Source organism: Echinops telfairi, unplaced genomic scaffold (assembly GCF_000313985.2).
Source record: "Echinops telfairi isolate 266 unplaced genomic scaffold, ASM31398v2 ScPeMD7_7410;HRSCAF=8448, whole genome shotgun sequence".
Lineage (NCBI taxonomy): Eukaryota > Metazoa > Chordata > Mammalia > Afrosoricida > Tenrecidae > Echinops > Echinops telfairi.
The window spans coordinates 8,408,798-8,422,197 of NW_022111310.1; the positions used below are offsets into that span (position 1 = coordinate 8,408,798).

The 13,400-nt window shown below is 39.6% G+C and overlaps 1 protein-coding gene across 1 annotated transcript; it reads left to right on the forward strand.

The window, feature by feature from the left end:
- Positions 1-10,815: 10,815 nt before the first annotated feature.
- Positions 10,816-11,778, forward strand: LOC101650885 (olfactory receptor 13C8-like). The gene has a single exon (XM_004711060.1). It carries the CDS (start codon positions 10,816-10,818, stop codon positions 11,776-11,778), a length of 963 nt encoding a protein of 320 aa, XP_004711117.1.
- Positions 11,779-13,400: the final 1,622 nt, after the last annotated feature.

Genomic DNA, 13,400 nt, shown 5'->3' on the forward strand with positions numbered 1-13,400 from the left:
AAAAAAAAAAAAAAAAAAAAAAAAAAAAAAAAAAAAAAAAAAAAAAAAAAAAAAAAAGATTGGAGGAAGCCTGATTAACAACCTGTGCTATGCAAATGACACAAACCTGCCTAATGAAAGGGAAGAGGACTTGAAATACTTCCTAATAAAGATCAAAGATTGCAGCCTTCAATGTGTATTACAACTCAATGTAAAGAAAACCCCAAACCTCACCAGTTTTGAGGGCCAATAGGTAATATTATGATAAATAAATAAAAGATTGAAAATGTCAAAGATTTCTTCTTCTGTCGTAGTTACATAATCTGGTGTCAACTGGGGATTAAGGGTGAAGGGGTGGAGTCTACTCTGTCAATCAGATCCTGGGCCATGAGGCTTCTGTGTGGGCATGGCTTTCTCCTGAGAATTCTGGGAAATCCTGCCTTCCTTCTTGGAGGTGGGAAACACTTCTCTCTCTCTATGTTGACTCCCTGGGAGACATCCCTGAGAAGAAGCTGCATAGACCTACCCTGATGCAGCCCTGGGTGCTGGTGAAGCCATGTAGAGACCCCTGTCAGTACTGAGATGCTTACAACAGCACTTGATTTTCTACCAACTGGCCTGTGATCATCCTGCATTTGGCATCATTGCACGTGTTTCATGAGTCTGAAGAGGACTGTGTAGATATTGGACATATGGGCTAATACAGGATTTATGGGCTTGCACTAGATTGGGTTGGGATGCTTTCTTAATGTACAATTACCCTTTATATAAAACTGTCTATTAGACACATATGAGTTTCTATGGATTTGTTTCTCTCGTGTACCCGGACTAACACATCTTGTTTGATCCACAAGCAATGCTCATGGAAACAAGTCAAGCGACAAAAAGACACATTGCATTTGGTAAATCTGATGCACAAGACCTATTTAGAGTATTGAAAAGCAAGGATGTTACTTTGAGGACTAACGTATTCCCAACCCAAGTCATAACATTTTACCTTGTCTCATATTATTTGAAAGCGGGACATTGAATAAAGAAGACCAAAGAAAAACTAATGCATTTGAATTGTGGTGCTGGAGAAGAATCTTGAATGTACATGAACTGCTAAAAGGACAAACCAATCTGTTTTTGGAGAAGTAGGGTCATCTTTAAGACAAGGATGGCAAGAGTTCATCTTATATACTTTAGACATTGTCAGGAAAGACCAGTCCCTGGAGAAGGACATCTGGCCTTCACTGCAACAATGGGCTCAACAACAGAAACAATTGTGAAGATGGTGCAGGACCAGGCAGTGTGTTGCTATAAGTCAGAACAGACTTGATGACACCTGTCAACAACATTTCTGAGTATGTGTTTCCACACAATAATGAGATTGTTACTGTGTTAGTCTGGGTATTTTAGAGAAACAAATAGAAACCCATGTATAAGTGAGAGTTTTATATAAAGGGTAAGTGCACATCAAGAAAACATCCCAACCAGTGCTACCCAAGCCCACAAGTCCAACATTAGCCTATAAATCCTACATCAATCCACAAAGTCCTCCTCCATCTCACAAAACACATGCAATGGTGCAGACCAGGAGGAAAACTGAATCGGTGAACATGTAAGCATCTCAGCATTGGTGGGAGTCTCCACACGGCTGCTCCAGCACCCAGGGCTGCATTGGAGTAGGTCCATGTGGCTGCGTCTCAGGGATGTCTTGCAGGAAGTGAGCCTTGCAAGCTGAAGCAGGGAACTGGCAAAGACAGCTGCACCTGGTCCAACCATCACAAAGCAAGAGACCCGAGAACTAGAGAGGCTAGGCTCACCAAGCCATTTATCTCTCTGCCCTTAAATTAACCCCACATGTGTTTATCAGCCAGGTTGGCACAATAAACTTTAACTAACTGAGTTACATTACTGTTTTCTTGGCAATCTGAACATCAAAGGGTAAGCAGATTTCTGAAATAATGAAGACATGAAAGTAGATGAATACTGTAAAATATGAGGGGGTACCTCCCCCCAAAACAGAATTTTTTTTCAAAGCTATATGTTTAAATATTTTTTTACTAAACAACCTTATCACCTTCAAAATACCCTCCATTACACTTAATACATTTGTCAAATACGCTATTGCATCCTTGGAAACATTTTTCAACTCATTTGTTTGGGTGGCTCACAGCATCACCCTTGTTTGTTTGTTTGTTTGTTTGTTCACCTCTTCCACATCAGCAAATAAGCAAATTGCTGTCCTTTCATGTGCCTCTTCATTGGCGGAAACAAAAAGCAGTCCTACTGAGTGAGGTCAAGTGAGAAAGGTGCATGGGAAAAGAGAGGTATGCTGTTTTTTGTCAAAAACTGGTGCACTGAGATGGCTGCATGAGCAGGCACATTGTTGTGGTGGAAAAACCAGTCCCCAATCTGCCACAAATCAGGCCCGAACAAAACTCCAAGATAGTTCAGATAACTTTCTCATCTCTTCAGTGGTCTATCATCAATTTCCAGAATGGGTTTTTTCATCAATCAACATTTCACCATTTTTTGAAACTAGAAAACCACTTGTACACTTCAGTTTTTCTGGTAGTGCTGTCCTTATAAGCTGTGTTCAACATCACAACAGTTTTTGCAACATTTTTCCCAAGCAGGAAACAAAATTGTATAGTCTCACACTGTTCTCGAGGTTCGAATAAAACTGCTTTTATGAAAAGATTCACTGTGACCAGACAGAACCTTCCCAGGTGACGCCACTGGGTGCACTAGCTCAGAGCGAGTTGCTCAATGCTTGCCTAGTGGGGAAAAATGTGTACAATGAAAGATCCACCTAGGGGGACATTTTTCCATTTCAGCAGTGGGGTAACCCCTCAAATATATGCAATACAAAGTTATTATTGGATGATATTAAAGTATCTTCTAATATTATGACTTTGATCCAGGTAATATTCAAAGCTATAATAAAAGTAGCACAAGCCATAAAATTTCCTTTTATGACGCAACGAATGGATGTGGGGAATAATACCAGAGAATCTGTCATGGATGCACTTTTGAAACCCTTAAAAATGGGGCTAAAAAGTGGGAGATATATATTAGGAATATTCAGAGGAAAGGAAATTTAAACAACAACAATGAAAAAAACTCGAAAACTTCAGTGAAATATTCAGTCTCAAAAGTCAACAAAAAATGGGCTAAAAACTAAAGTTTTCATGGGCAACTCCAAGAGTATAGGTGGCTAGGGTGCTCAATTAACTTCTCATTCCACAGCAGAAATATAACTTATTGACTCACTTTATTCCAGCCTTGATGAATTTTAAATATTTGATGATACCACAAAAGAGAATCAATGGTCCCTTCAGAAGCCATACAATGATGCAAATAAAAACAACAAATTAAAGAGACAAAGGAAAGGATAATAGCCCTAACTCACCGTCCGTATTGGTGTAAAACTAGCCAACCTAAGGTCCTTTGAATTACTGTGGATAAAATAACCTGACAGTGGTGAAGAAACCTTATCAGAATTGCTGGACAACAGTGCCAAGTTGCCATAAAACTGAAATCTTGTAAGGGGAAATAGTTAAGGGGTGAAAGGATAAGTTAAATCAATAGAACTATTAAAAACTTAAATGCCCAGCCTGAATCATATGAGGGATCTACTGATCTGGTTTCTAAAAATTTACTGTAATTTTTGTTTTTATTGTTTTGTTCAGTTTTTGTTCATTCATAATAGAGTGTATCTCAGAGGTTTTATGTAAATGGAGGTCACCCTCTTGAAGCTGTGGTATACGCTTTTCCATGTGTTGGCGGGGGTGGTGCGTGATGGGGACCCAATGCCCATCTCTAGACAACTGGACATACCTTGCAGAGGGGTAGTGGGGAGATGAGTCCATTAGGGTTCAGTATAACAATAATGAAACCCACAACCTTCCTCTAGTTCTTAAACGCTTCCTCCCTCCAACTACCAGGACTCCAATTCTGCCTTGCAGACCTGGCTAGACCAGATGATGCACAGCGGTACAGATGAGAATTGGAAACTCAGGGAATCCAGGACAGATGAACCACTCAGGACCAGGGGTGACAGTGGCGATACCAGGAGGGAAGGGGGGTGTAGAAAGGGGGAATTGTTCACAGAGAGCTACATATAACCTCCTCTCTGGGGGATGGGCAACAGAGGGGTAGGTGAAGGGAGACGCCGGGCAGTGTAATATAAGATATAATAATAATTTATAAATTATCAAGGGTGCATGGGGGAGGGGGGCAGAGGAAGGGAGAGGGGGAGGGGGGGAAGGAAAATGAGCTGATTCCAGGAACCCAAGAGGCAAGCAAATTTTGGGAATGATGAGGGCAACAAATGTATAGATGTGCTCTACACAATTGATTTATGTATTTTATGAGCCCCAATAAATTGATTAAAAAAAAGAAAGAACCCCAGGACTGATCAACCAACAGGACAGCAAATAGAATAAGGGGTTTGTGGAGGGGGTTCAGGGGTAGTGGTGCGGTGGTTACAAGGGAAACAATAACAAGGAGTGCATGTAGAAAAAGATTGTTTGCAAACTGATTGTGGTAACAATTGTACAATTCTACTTGCAGTGATTGAAATATGGGATGATACGATATATGCATTATATCCCAACTAATTAAACAAAAACAATCAAACAAAAAAAGTGTGGAGTGAACTTTCACAAAAAAATGGTAAAATAGGGAATTCTAAAGTCCATCCTTTCACGAATTTTCTGGCAAAAATAGAATCCTCTTTTTTTTGAACTTTGAAATCCACTCAAAAACTTACAAAATAGCCATACCACAGTAAGAGAGTTTCGTGGTATTTTAACAAGTCAGCCTAGAAGACAGCAGCCCACAAACCTGGTATGTTTGCCTCTGGGCAATAGGAACAGCTATCAAAAACCAAACCCACTGCCAGGGAATCCATACCAATTTGGAGTGACACTGTTTGACAGAATAGAACTTTCCTTTTGCTTTTCAGAGACCGTAAGTCTGTTCACCAGCAGACAGCCTCCCCTTTCCCTGTGAAACAGCTGGTGGGTTCAAACTGTGGATGTTGGCGTTAGTAGTCTCACATATTGAGTGCCAGAAGGAGAAACGAATCTGTATTGAAAGAAGTACAACCAGATTGTTCCCTGAAAGTCACTATTGATAGACTCGATCTCAAGCATTTTGGACAAGTTGTCAGGAGGAGCCAGTGCCTGGAGGAGGGCATCATCCCTTGTAAAATGCAGGCTCAGGGAAGAAAGAAGGTCCCTAAAGGGATGGGTTGATACACTGGCTACACCACTGGGCTCAAACCTAATAACAGTGAGGATGGTGCAAGACTGAGCACTGGTTCACAATGCTATACATCAGTCACTGTAACTGCAGCACACTCCAGAGTATGAAAGAAGAATCGAACAATGAAATGCATTGAAAAATGCCCAACATACATGTTCACTATAATTCTTTGGTATCAAATGGCAAGTCCTCCAGGAATGTACCATTGCATTTGAAATCATTTAAAGGAGAAATGCAATGTAGGGAATTAAGATGGAATTATCAATTTTAGCCTTTTACTGGCATTTAACAATCCACTGAAATGGCTTACTTCAACCCATTTAAAATACTACAGCTTTCAGAGTCTCAGGCTCTACCTCTGTCCAAAATGACCAATTATACTAATTAGTAATTGTAGTATTCTGTGAGCCCCATTAGGTATGTGAAACACTGACTCCTGGTGATGTAGTGGTTAAAGTACTAGCAGTTGGCCACCCGGAAAGTGGGTACTTTGAACCCACAAGTTGCTCCCTTTCATGGGAAAAGGTGACACTGTACTTCCAAAAAATCACAGCATGTTTTGTCCAGTAAATTGGAAGGAAGTCAGTGGCAGTAGATGAATAGTATATGCAAAGGTGGGCAACTTACGATAAGGATAATGGAACAGTTTTCAAATAACTTCAAGAAAGAAAAAACAACACTCACTAAAGACTCTTCAGTCTAGTTGAGCCATAAAATCTTCAAATATTGTGGCGCCACCGAGGGCATTGTTTGATTCTTGGGTTGCACTGCAACAACAACACACCAATTACCTGATATAATTAGGTCTGTGGGACATTCTCCCTGGAGTTTCAGAAAGTTCCTAATCCTCCATGTTTACATGTCTAACTTTAATTTGCTGTACTGTTGGACAGTTTCTTTCTCTCCCTACATATTCATCACACACATGCACACAATGCTTCCATGGCATTGCTGTGCAAATATCTTGCCCTTTGCAGGGCGTCTCTGGGGTTTGGAGCCCCTGGAGTTCAACACGTAGAAGGTCTGTGAATGAAGACACATGGGATTTTACGGACATTTTTTCGCTCCTACTTTTTTTTTTCTTTCTCTGGACAAGAAAGTCAGGATATTTTCACAAGCCTCATCTGTCAGTTTTATATGAGGAACAGTCTACTGGTAAGTGGAAACTAGAAGGAAATGATAATGCCATCTTGTGTCATTATCATTAATGTCTACCTACAATTATCTTCATGTAATTGTATAATGGAGAGCATTTCTTGAGGTGAAACTAAGCACTTCGCAAGGAAATAGGATGACCTCAAATCAAAGATATGAAGCAATTTTTCAGTCCAAATTTATACAAATTCCATCTTCTGATTTTGCAAATCTTATTGTTCAATTTATGGGTCAGGCATTAATTGTGTATATTTTAACTGGATATATCTAACTTGGTCACCTGTCAACTTTTCATTAGTTAGTGTAGTTGGAGTTCTATGCTATATTTTATGTCATTATCTGGATCATTTTCTTAACAAAACTTTTAGGCATTCAATGGTCTTACTTAAATAAGAAAAAAAGAAGTTACAAGTTTCAAAGCTAGGAACTTTTTTACCTTAATGTAATAGCTCTCATCTCAAAAATACTTACTTCACACCCTCTCCTTTCACAAAGAATGAGAAAATTTTATGTTTCCAGTCTGGGACTCTAACTTCCAGCATCAGTGCAAAGTGGGTGTGTTAGTTCCTGTTTTATTTGTTTGTCTGTTTTTCCAGTAGGTAAGTAATTTGAAGATTATTTTTGGACTTATGGGAAAGACGAGGCAGCCTACTCCCATAAAGATTTATAGTCTCATAAACTCTATCTAAGGTTTATCTAAGGTTGCTATGAGTGGAATTGACTACATGGCAGTGGGTTCATTGGATCTATAATGTGCTGAGAATATCAATCCTCTGTTCCAAATGTGTGTCATTCCAGCACATTTTTTTCCTGCTATCATCAGTAGTCGGTATGACCATCACTCAAAAATTATGGGGGGGGGAAACTGAAATAGCTTACATGTCATATGTACCATCTGTAGAGTAAAGTTCAAAATAATTAAGTACAAACTAAGACAAAAATATGATTCCCATGTCTGACCCTGTTAAGATGAGAGAACATAAGCCACCTCTTTTTTACCCTTTCTGAAACCTTTTTGACCCTGGATCATTTGTGGTCAGTACCACTTTGTATCCAGTGCCCTAAAGTTCCCTGCACTGTACACTGAACTTTTGTGTTATAGTTTGTGATGTTCAGAAAAAAGTCTGTCACTGTGTCCTCAGCAAGGTCATGTTTTGATTTCTACCAACCTAGATTAATCAGGATGGATCGGTATCATCCAGGTGAGGGAGGGAATCTGAGTATCTCTTCCATGTATTCCTGCTTGGCACCAAGTGCTTTCATTAGGAACAGGGACATTGAGCAGTGCTTTCAGTTTATAAAAATGACAGGAATGTTGGCAGGTGGTTTAAATCTGTAGTTGGCAGATCCTCAACCGTCTGTCACTCTACTTGGGGTCTGGCTTGGTTGACTGACTAGTAACATTTTTAATCCTCTCTCATATTAACACCAAACCAGTAAGAAACACAGTGCACACAGTTCACTATCTGACATAATAGTGTTTTGAAAGATTGTGAGCTTTCTGGTGAGGGGATGCTCACTCACTACACAAATTCATTGGGCACACCCCAAAGATGAAAGCGGAGTAGAAATGCCCCACAGGGTGTCCAAGGCTGCATTTCTTTGGGGAAGCCTACTGCTACCTCGTCTTCCTGTTGAGAAGCTAGTAGGTCCGCAATGCCATCCTCTTGGTGACCGGATGAGCGTTTTAACCGCTGTGCCACCAGGCTTTCTCATTAGCCACACACCACCAAAGAGTTACCTTCATTCAAAATTGATTTGTTTCTAAACTAAGAGCAATAGTTTATGACAATTCCATTTTAGCTTTAAAACTGGAAAATCATATGAAAAGAAAGCATTAAGTTGTTTAACTAGTACAGAATTACTTGTATGAAATATTATCCCCTGGCCTGGAGAAAAACAGATGCTATGATAATTCTATTCATTCACTACTGCCTCCTCATCACTAACCTCAGTAATATTGTCTAGTATATACTATTATTTCTCTATGTTGAATGAGTAGATAGGTATTTAAATATTATATCTAGCTTGCAAATTACTTTCAAATCATGAACCATTTTTAATTGGATACTCTTGTAAAATCTGTGAAGAAACGATTAGTAAGTTTATAGATTAGGAAAACGACTCTGAAGAGTGTGCTGACCCAGAAACTGTCCTGGCACATGGGTTTAGATTGTCTAACAGTGGAACGTTGGGTCTAATACTCTTAATTAAAGGTAAGTATCACCCAAGGAAGAATCAAATCTATTTTGTGCTTCTACTGCATACCATACATTTAGCCTATGCGATCAGAGTTAAATTTACATCCCACTAATGAACCTTGCTAACCCCGATACATAGGTGAGGACATAGGTTCTAAGAGAAGCTAGAAATACAGCATAACCTCACAGATTTCATGAGAGACACAGTTAAGATTTTGGTTTGGTTTGTTCTGTACAGATGACTACAACTTGTTATGATGGTCAATGTGACTTAGGTCTTCTGGAGGGGACCTGAGGGGAAAATAAATGTGCACTCTTTCTTAGAGTATAAAATAGAACTTCTGCTAGTGTTTGGGGAGGGACAGGGCTGGGAAGCTTTTTAAAAACAAACAAACAAGGCATGGATAGTAGAGTTGCTTAAGGGTTATATTCCCTGTTATGATCAAGCTTGTTACAGGAACAGCTTTCTTTTCTTAAGGGTCTCTGTCATAACTCATCAAGAGACTCAGAACCTCCATCTGAAGGGTCAGTTACTATAATGACATCAGTTAATGTAATAACGAAATGATCGTTCAGACCTGGGTGTGGGGTCCCCACAGAGCTTTGGTCTTCACTTTCAAATGAAGCTCTGGTTTCCACGGACTGCTGGAAAACTGAGTTGAAAATGTAAGAGAAATGGGAGGAATGTCATCGTTTCCATGGAAAATATGACTTAAAGATTCAAGTTTTACCTAAAATTAATTATGGCAAATACATCTTATTCTAAAACAAGATGAAATTCAAGTAAGTTTCTCTACAAAGCAGTCTGAAGGAGCAGTGATTGAACTGAAAACCAGTGGGTGCAGGTAACCAAAGCCCGATTGCTGTGCTGAATGGGGAGGCAAGTGCACGCTCCTGGATACACCTCTCTGCTGTCCTTTTGCAGTGTTATCTCTACTGACCCTGGCTAAGACTCGAATATTTGGAGAAAAAATGGATAATTCCTTAATGTTCCATATAATGTACTTTACCAACCTGGTCAAAACTTAAAAAGTAAAACATAAAAAAAGTTTCTATTGAGACTGTTCTGATTCATGATGAACTCACATGGGTCAGAATAACACTGCTTTACCAGGTTCTAAATGACTGATTTCTAAAGTAGATCACCAGGACTTTCTCTCAAGGCACCTCTGGATAGTCAACCCTCCAATTTTTCAGTTAGCACCAAAGTCCAAATGGACCACCCAGGGAATCCCCTCCCTCTTTTCTGTTTCTTTTTTTCCCCTGACTCCTGCCCTCCTATAGCATTTGATGGGCTACCTGCCCCGCTAATTCCTTTCAGCTTCAGGTCATTACCTCAGCTCATTCCTCCTCAGTTCATCAAAGCCCAATTCAATTGACATAAAGAAATGTTGGTCGAATTATCTCTTGAAGAATCTGGAAACACAGGGAATCCAGGGCAGATGATCCCTTCAGGACCAGTGGCGTGAGTGGTGATCCTGGGAGCGTAGAGTGAGGGTGGGTTGAAAAGGAGGAACCGATTACAATGATCTATTTGTGACCTCCTCCATGGGGGACAGACAACAGAAAAGTGGGTCAAGGGAGACATCAGACAGGGCAAGATATGACAAAATAATAACTTATAAGTTATCGAGGGCTCAGGAGGGAGGGGAGAGCGGGGAGGGAGGGGAAAAAATGAGGACCTGATGCCAGGGGCTTAAGTGGAGAGCAAATGTTTTGAGAATGATGAGGGCAATGAGATTTCTTAGGGGACACATGTTTCCAACGCAATGGCCAGCTATATAACCAACTATATAATGGAAATGGGTCACTATTTCTAAATTATGCTAATTCATCTGAAGAGGATCTGGAAATCAGATTTTATTATCATATTTTCTATTTTAAGATAATATTTATTCAAATTTAAGCACAGTATAGGTAAACCCTTACCAACATAGCTCATTTGCCTGCAAGATGTAGGTCATGGGACATGGATAGCAGATGCAGCACTATGAAGACTAGTAGGAATGCAAGAAATGAGCTGTCTCTGAACCCTGGGAAAGTTAGTGTGAGGATTCCTGTTCAAGAGGTCTATGGTCCGAGTAAGAAAATTGTCAAAACACCGAACTGCAAAAATTCTGAAAATGATGCTCTAAAAGAAATTGTTCTCCTAAGTTACTGTATTAACAAATTCCTATTCCATCCTTCTCACAGTGCCTGTGTGAGAAAGCACATATGAAACATGGAAAGGACCAATGATTCCATGTTGACAGAATTCGTCCTGGTGGGGCTTTCTGCCCACCCCAAACTCCAGACCATGTTCTTTGTGCTAGTTTTATGGATGTACCTGATGATCCTGCTGGGAAATGGAGTCCTCATCTCAGTAATCATCTATGATTCTCACCTGCACACCCCCATGTATTTCTTCCTCTGCAATCTTTCCTTCCTGGACATTTGCTACACAAGCTCCTCTGTCCCACTAATTCTCGACAGCTTCCTCACAGTACGGAAAACCATTTCCTTCTCGGGATGCGTGGTGCAAATGTTCCTCTCCTTCGCCATGGGAGCCACCGAGTGTGTGCTCCTAGGCATGATGGCACTGGACCGCTATGTGGCCATCTGCTACCCGCTTCGATATCCTGTGATCATGAGCAAGAGTACCTATGTGCCCATGGCAGCTGGGTCCTGGATCACTGGACTTACTAATTCCCTTGTGCAGACATCTCTTACAATGCAGTTACCATTCTGCACTAATAATGTTATTAGCCATTTTGTCTGTGAGATTCTGGCTATCCTGAAACTAGCCTGTGCTGATATTTCAATCAATGTGATTAGTATGGCTGCGTCTAATATGATTTTTATCATCATTCCCTTGCTAGTAATTTCTATGTCTTATGTTTTTATTGTCGCCACCATTTTGAGGATTCCTTCTACGAAAGGGAAACGGAAGGCCTTCTCCACCTGTTCCGCCCATCTCACGGTGGTGATCGTATTCTACGGAACCATCTTCTGCATGTACGCAAAACCCAAGTCCAAAAACTCTGTGGGTTCCGATCATCAGGACATCACTGACGCCCTCATCTCCCTCTTCTATGGAGTGATGACTCCTATGCTCAATCCCATCATCTACAGCCTGAGAAACAAGGATGTCAAGGCTGCTGTGAAGAACATGCTGGGTAGAAAGCACTTCGCTGATGGCGTGTAAGCACTCCTTTACTCTTTGTGACCTGAGATGCACAGCTGCTAGAGACCCAGAATTTGGAAAGAGGAAACTAGTGTATATAAAAAAATTCACTGTCTGTTATCGAAATCACATAATAGTAATATTTTGGTAGCTATTGTTATTCATAAGTTTCTAATTGCAGAAATAAAATAATATAAAATGTTAGTAGTCTCAGCCAGAGATTTAAACTTTATAAAACAAGCAGGTCATAAGGCATTGTAAAATGCACCTTTTAAAATGTGTTAGTTACATTAAGAATTATGCAAAGTAAATAGTAAACAGCATCTGGCATTGTATTCTTTACTGTTTGTTGCTGCACATGTATATGTTCCATGAGGACAAGAATTTGTCTCGTTATTATCCAATGGTATCCCAAAAAGCACCCCTAGATGACATATGTTCACAACAAATATTTTTTTTAATTCATATAAGGTTCACATACTAAGAAAATCAGAATACATATCGGTCATAGCTGAAGTAAGAAAAATTTTAAAGTTGATTAAATGCAATATTTTCAAAATGAGCTGTGTTGGCTTTTTGTCATTTAATTAGTCCTTATTTTTTAGTGTATTCTGTGATTTCTATGTGACGTGCAATATTATATGGAACAACAGATTTTTTCACCCATTGTCACACCTTCCTGGGATTTGGTATATAATAAGACCGAAATAAATGAAAGAGTTCCTTCGTAATGCATCTTAAGTAGTAGTGAAAGGAATACATGTAACATAGTAGCAGAGAGTTCCTCTTAGCTGAGTGACAGTCCAAAGGACTTAGAGGACGGACTGTAATGAGGACTTCTCTCCTAATTTACATTGGATTTCACAAGCCCCGAAGGAGTAAAACACCTGGACAGAACTGGTAACTGAGCAAAGCTGCATCAAAGAGCCAGCAGAGACAGAGGGCAAAGTCAAGTTGTTCAATGAACTAGGTGCTGCAGAGTTTGGGGGCAAGGTGTCTGTTTTGCTTGAAGAGTGCACATATACATGACAGCATCCTGGTGGAGAAGAGAAGCCACATTTCTCCTGGGGGCCGAGTCCAATGTGGACCGGGCCGTGTTTCCTCCTGTCACTATGGGTCAACAACAACATGGTCAATACAGGAAAGAAACACTCCACTTCATGTAGCTCTCTGGGGAGTTCATTTGAGTTGAAACACAGATCACAAATAAAACTTTATAAATAAACATATATATATATATTTATAAAGTTTTATGTACATACATATATAAAAAAAGTTTTATATACATATATATAAAACGTTATATATATATATAGCCAGTAACTACTAAATTGTAAAATCTTGATACTCTTCTTTCTTCTTAACTTATAACTTTTATTACTTCATAAGATTAAATGAGTTAATTCTTAATACCTAGAACATTCTAAAGCATTGCCTATTGTGCTTTTAATATGTGATAATTATATTAGAATTGGTTGAAAAGCATTTAGGAGACACACATTTTTTATCTTTCTTTTTTTAGTAACTTTGGTGTCATTAACTGTTGTTTTTCCACTTTAATCACTTTTCTATGTTCTATGTTGTGATACAGGTTTTGGACACAGAACAAATTAATTTCTCCTTGATCAGTTGGCTGCTGTGGC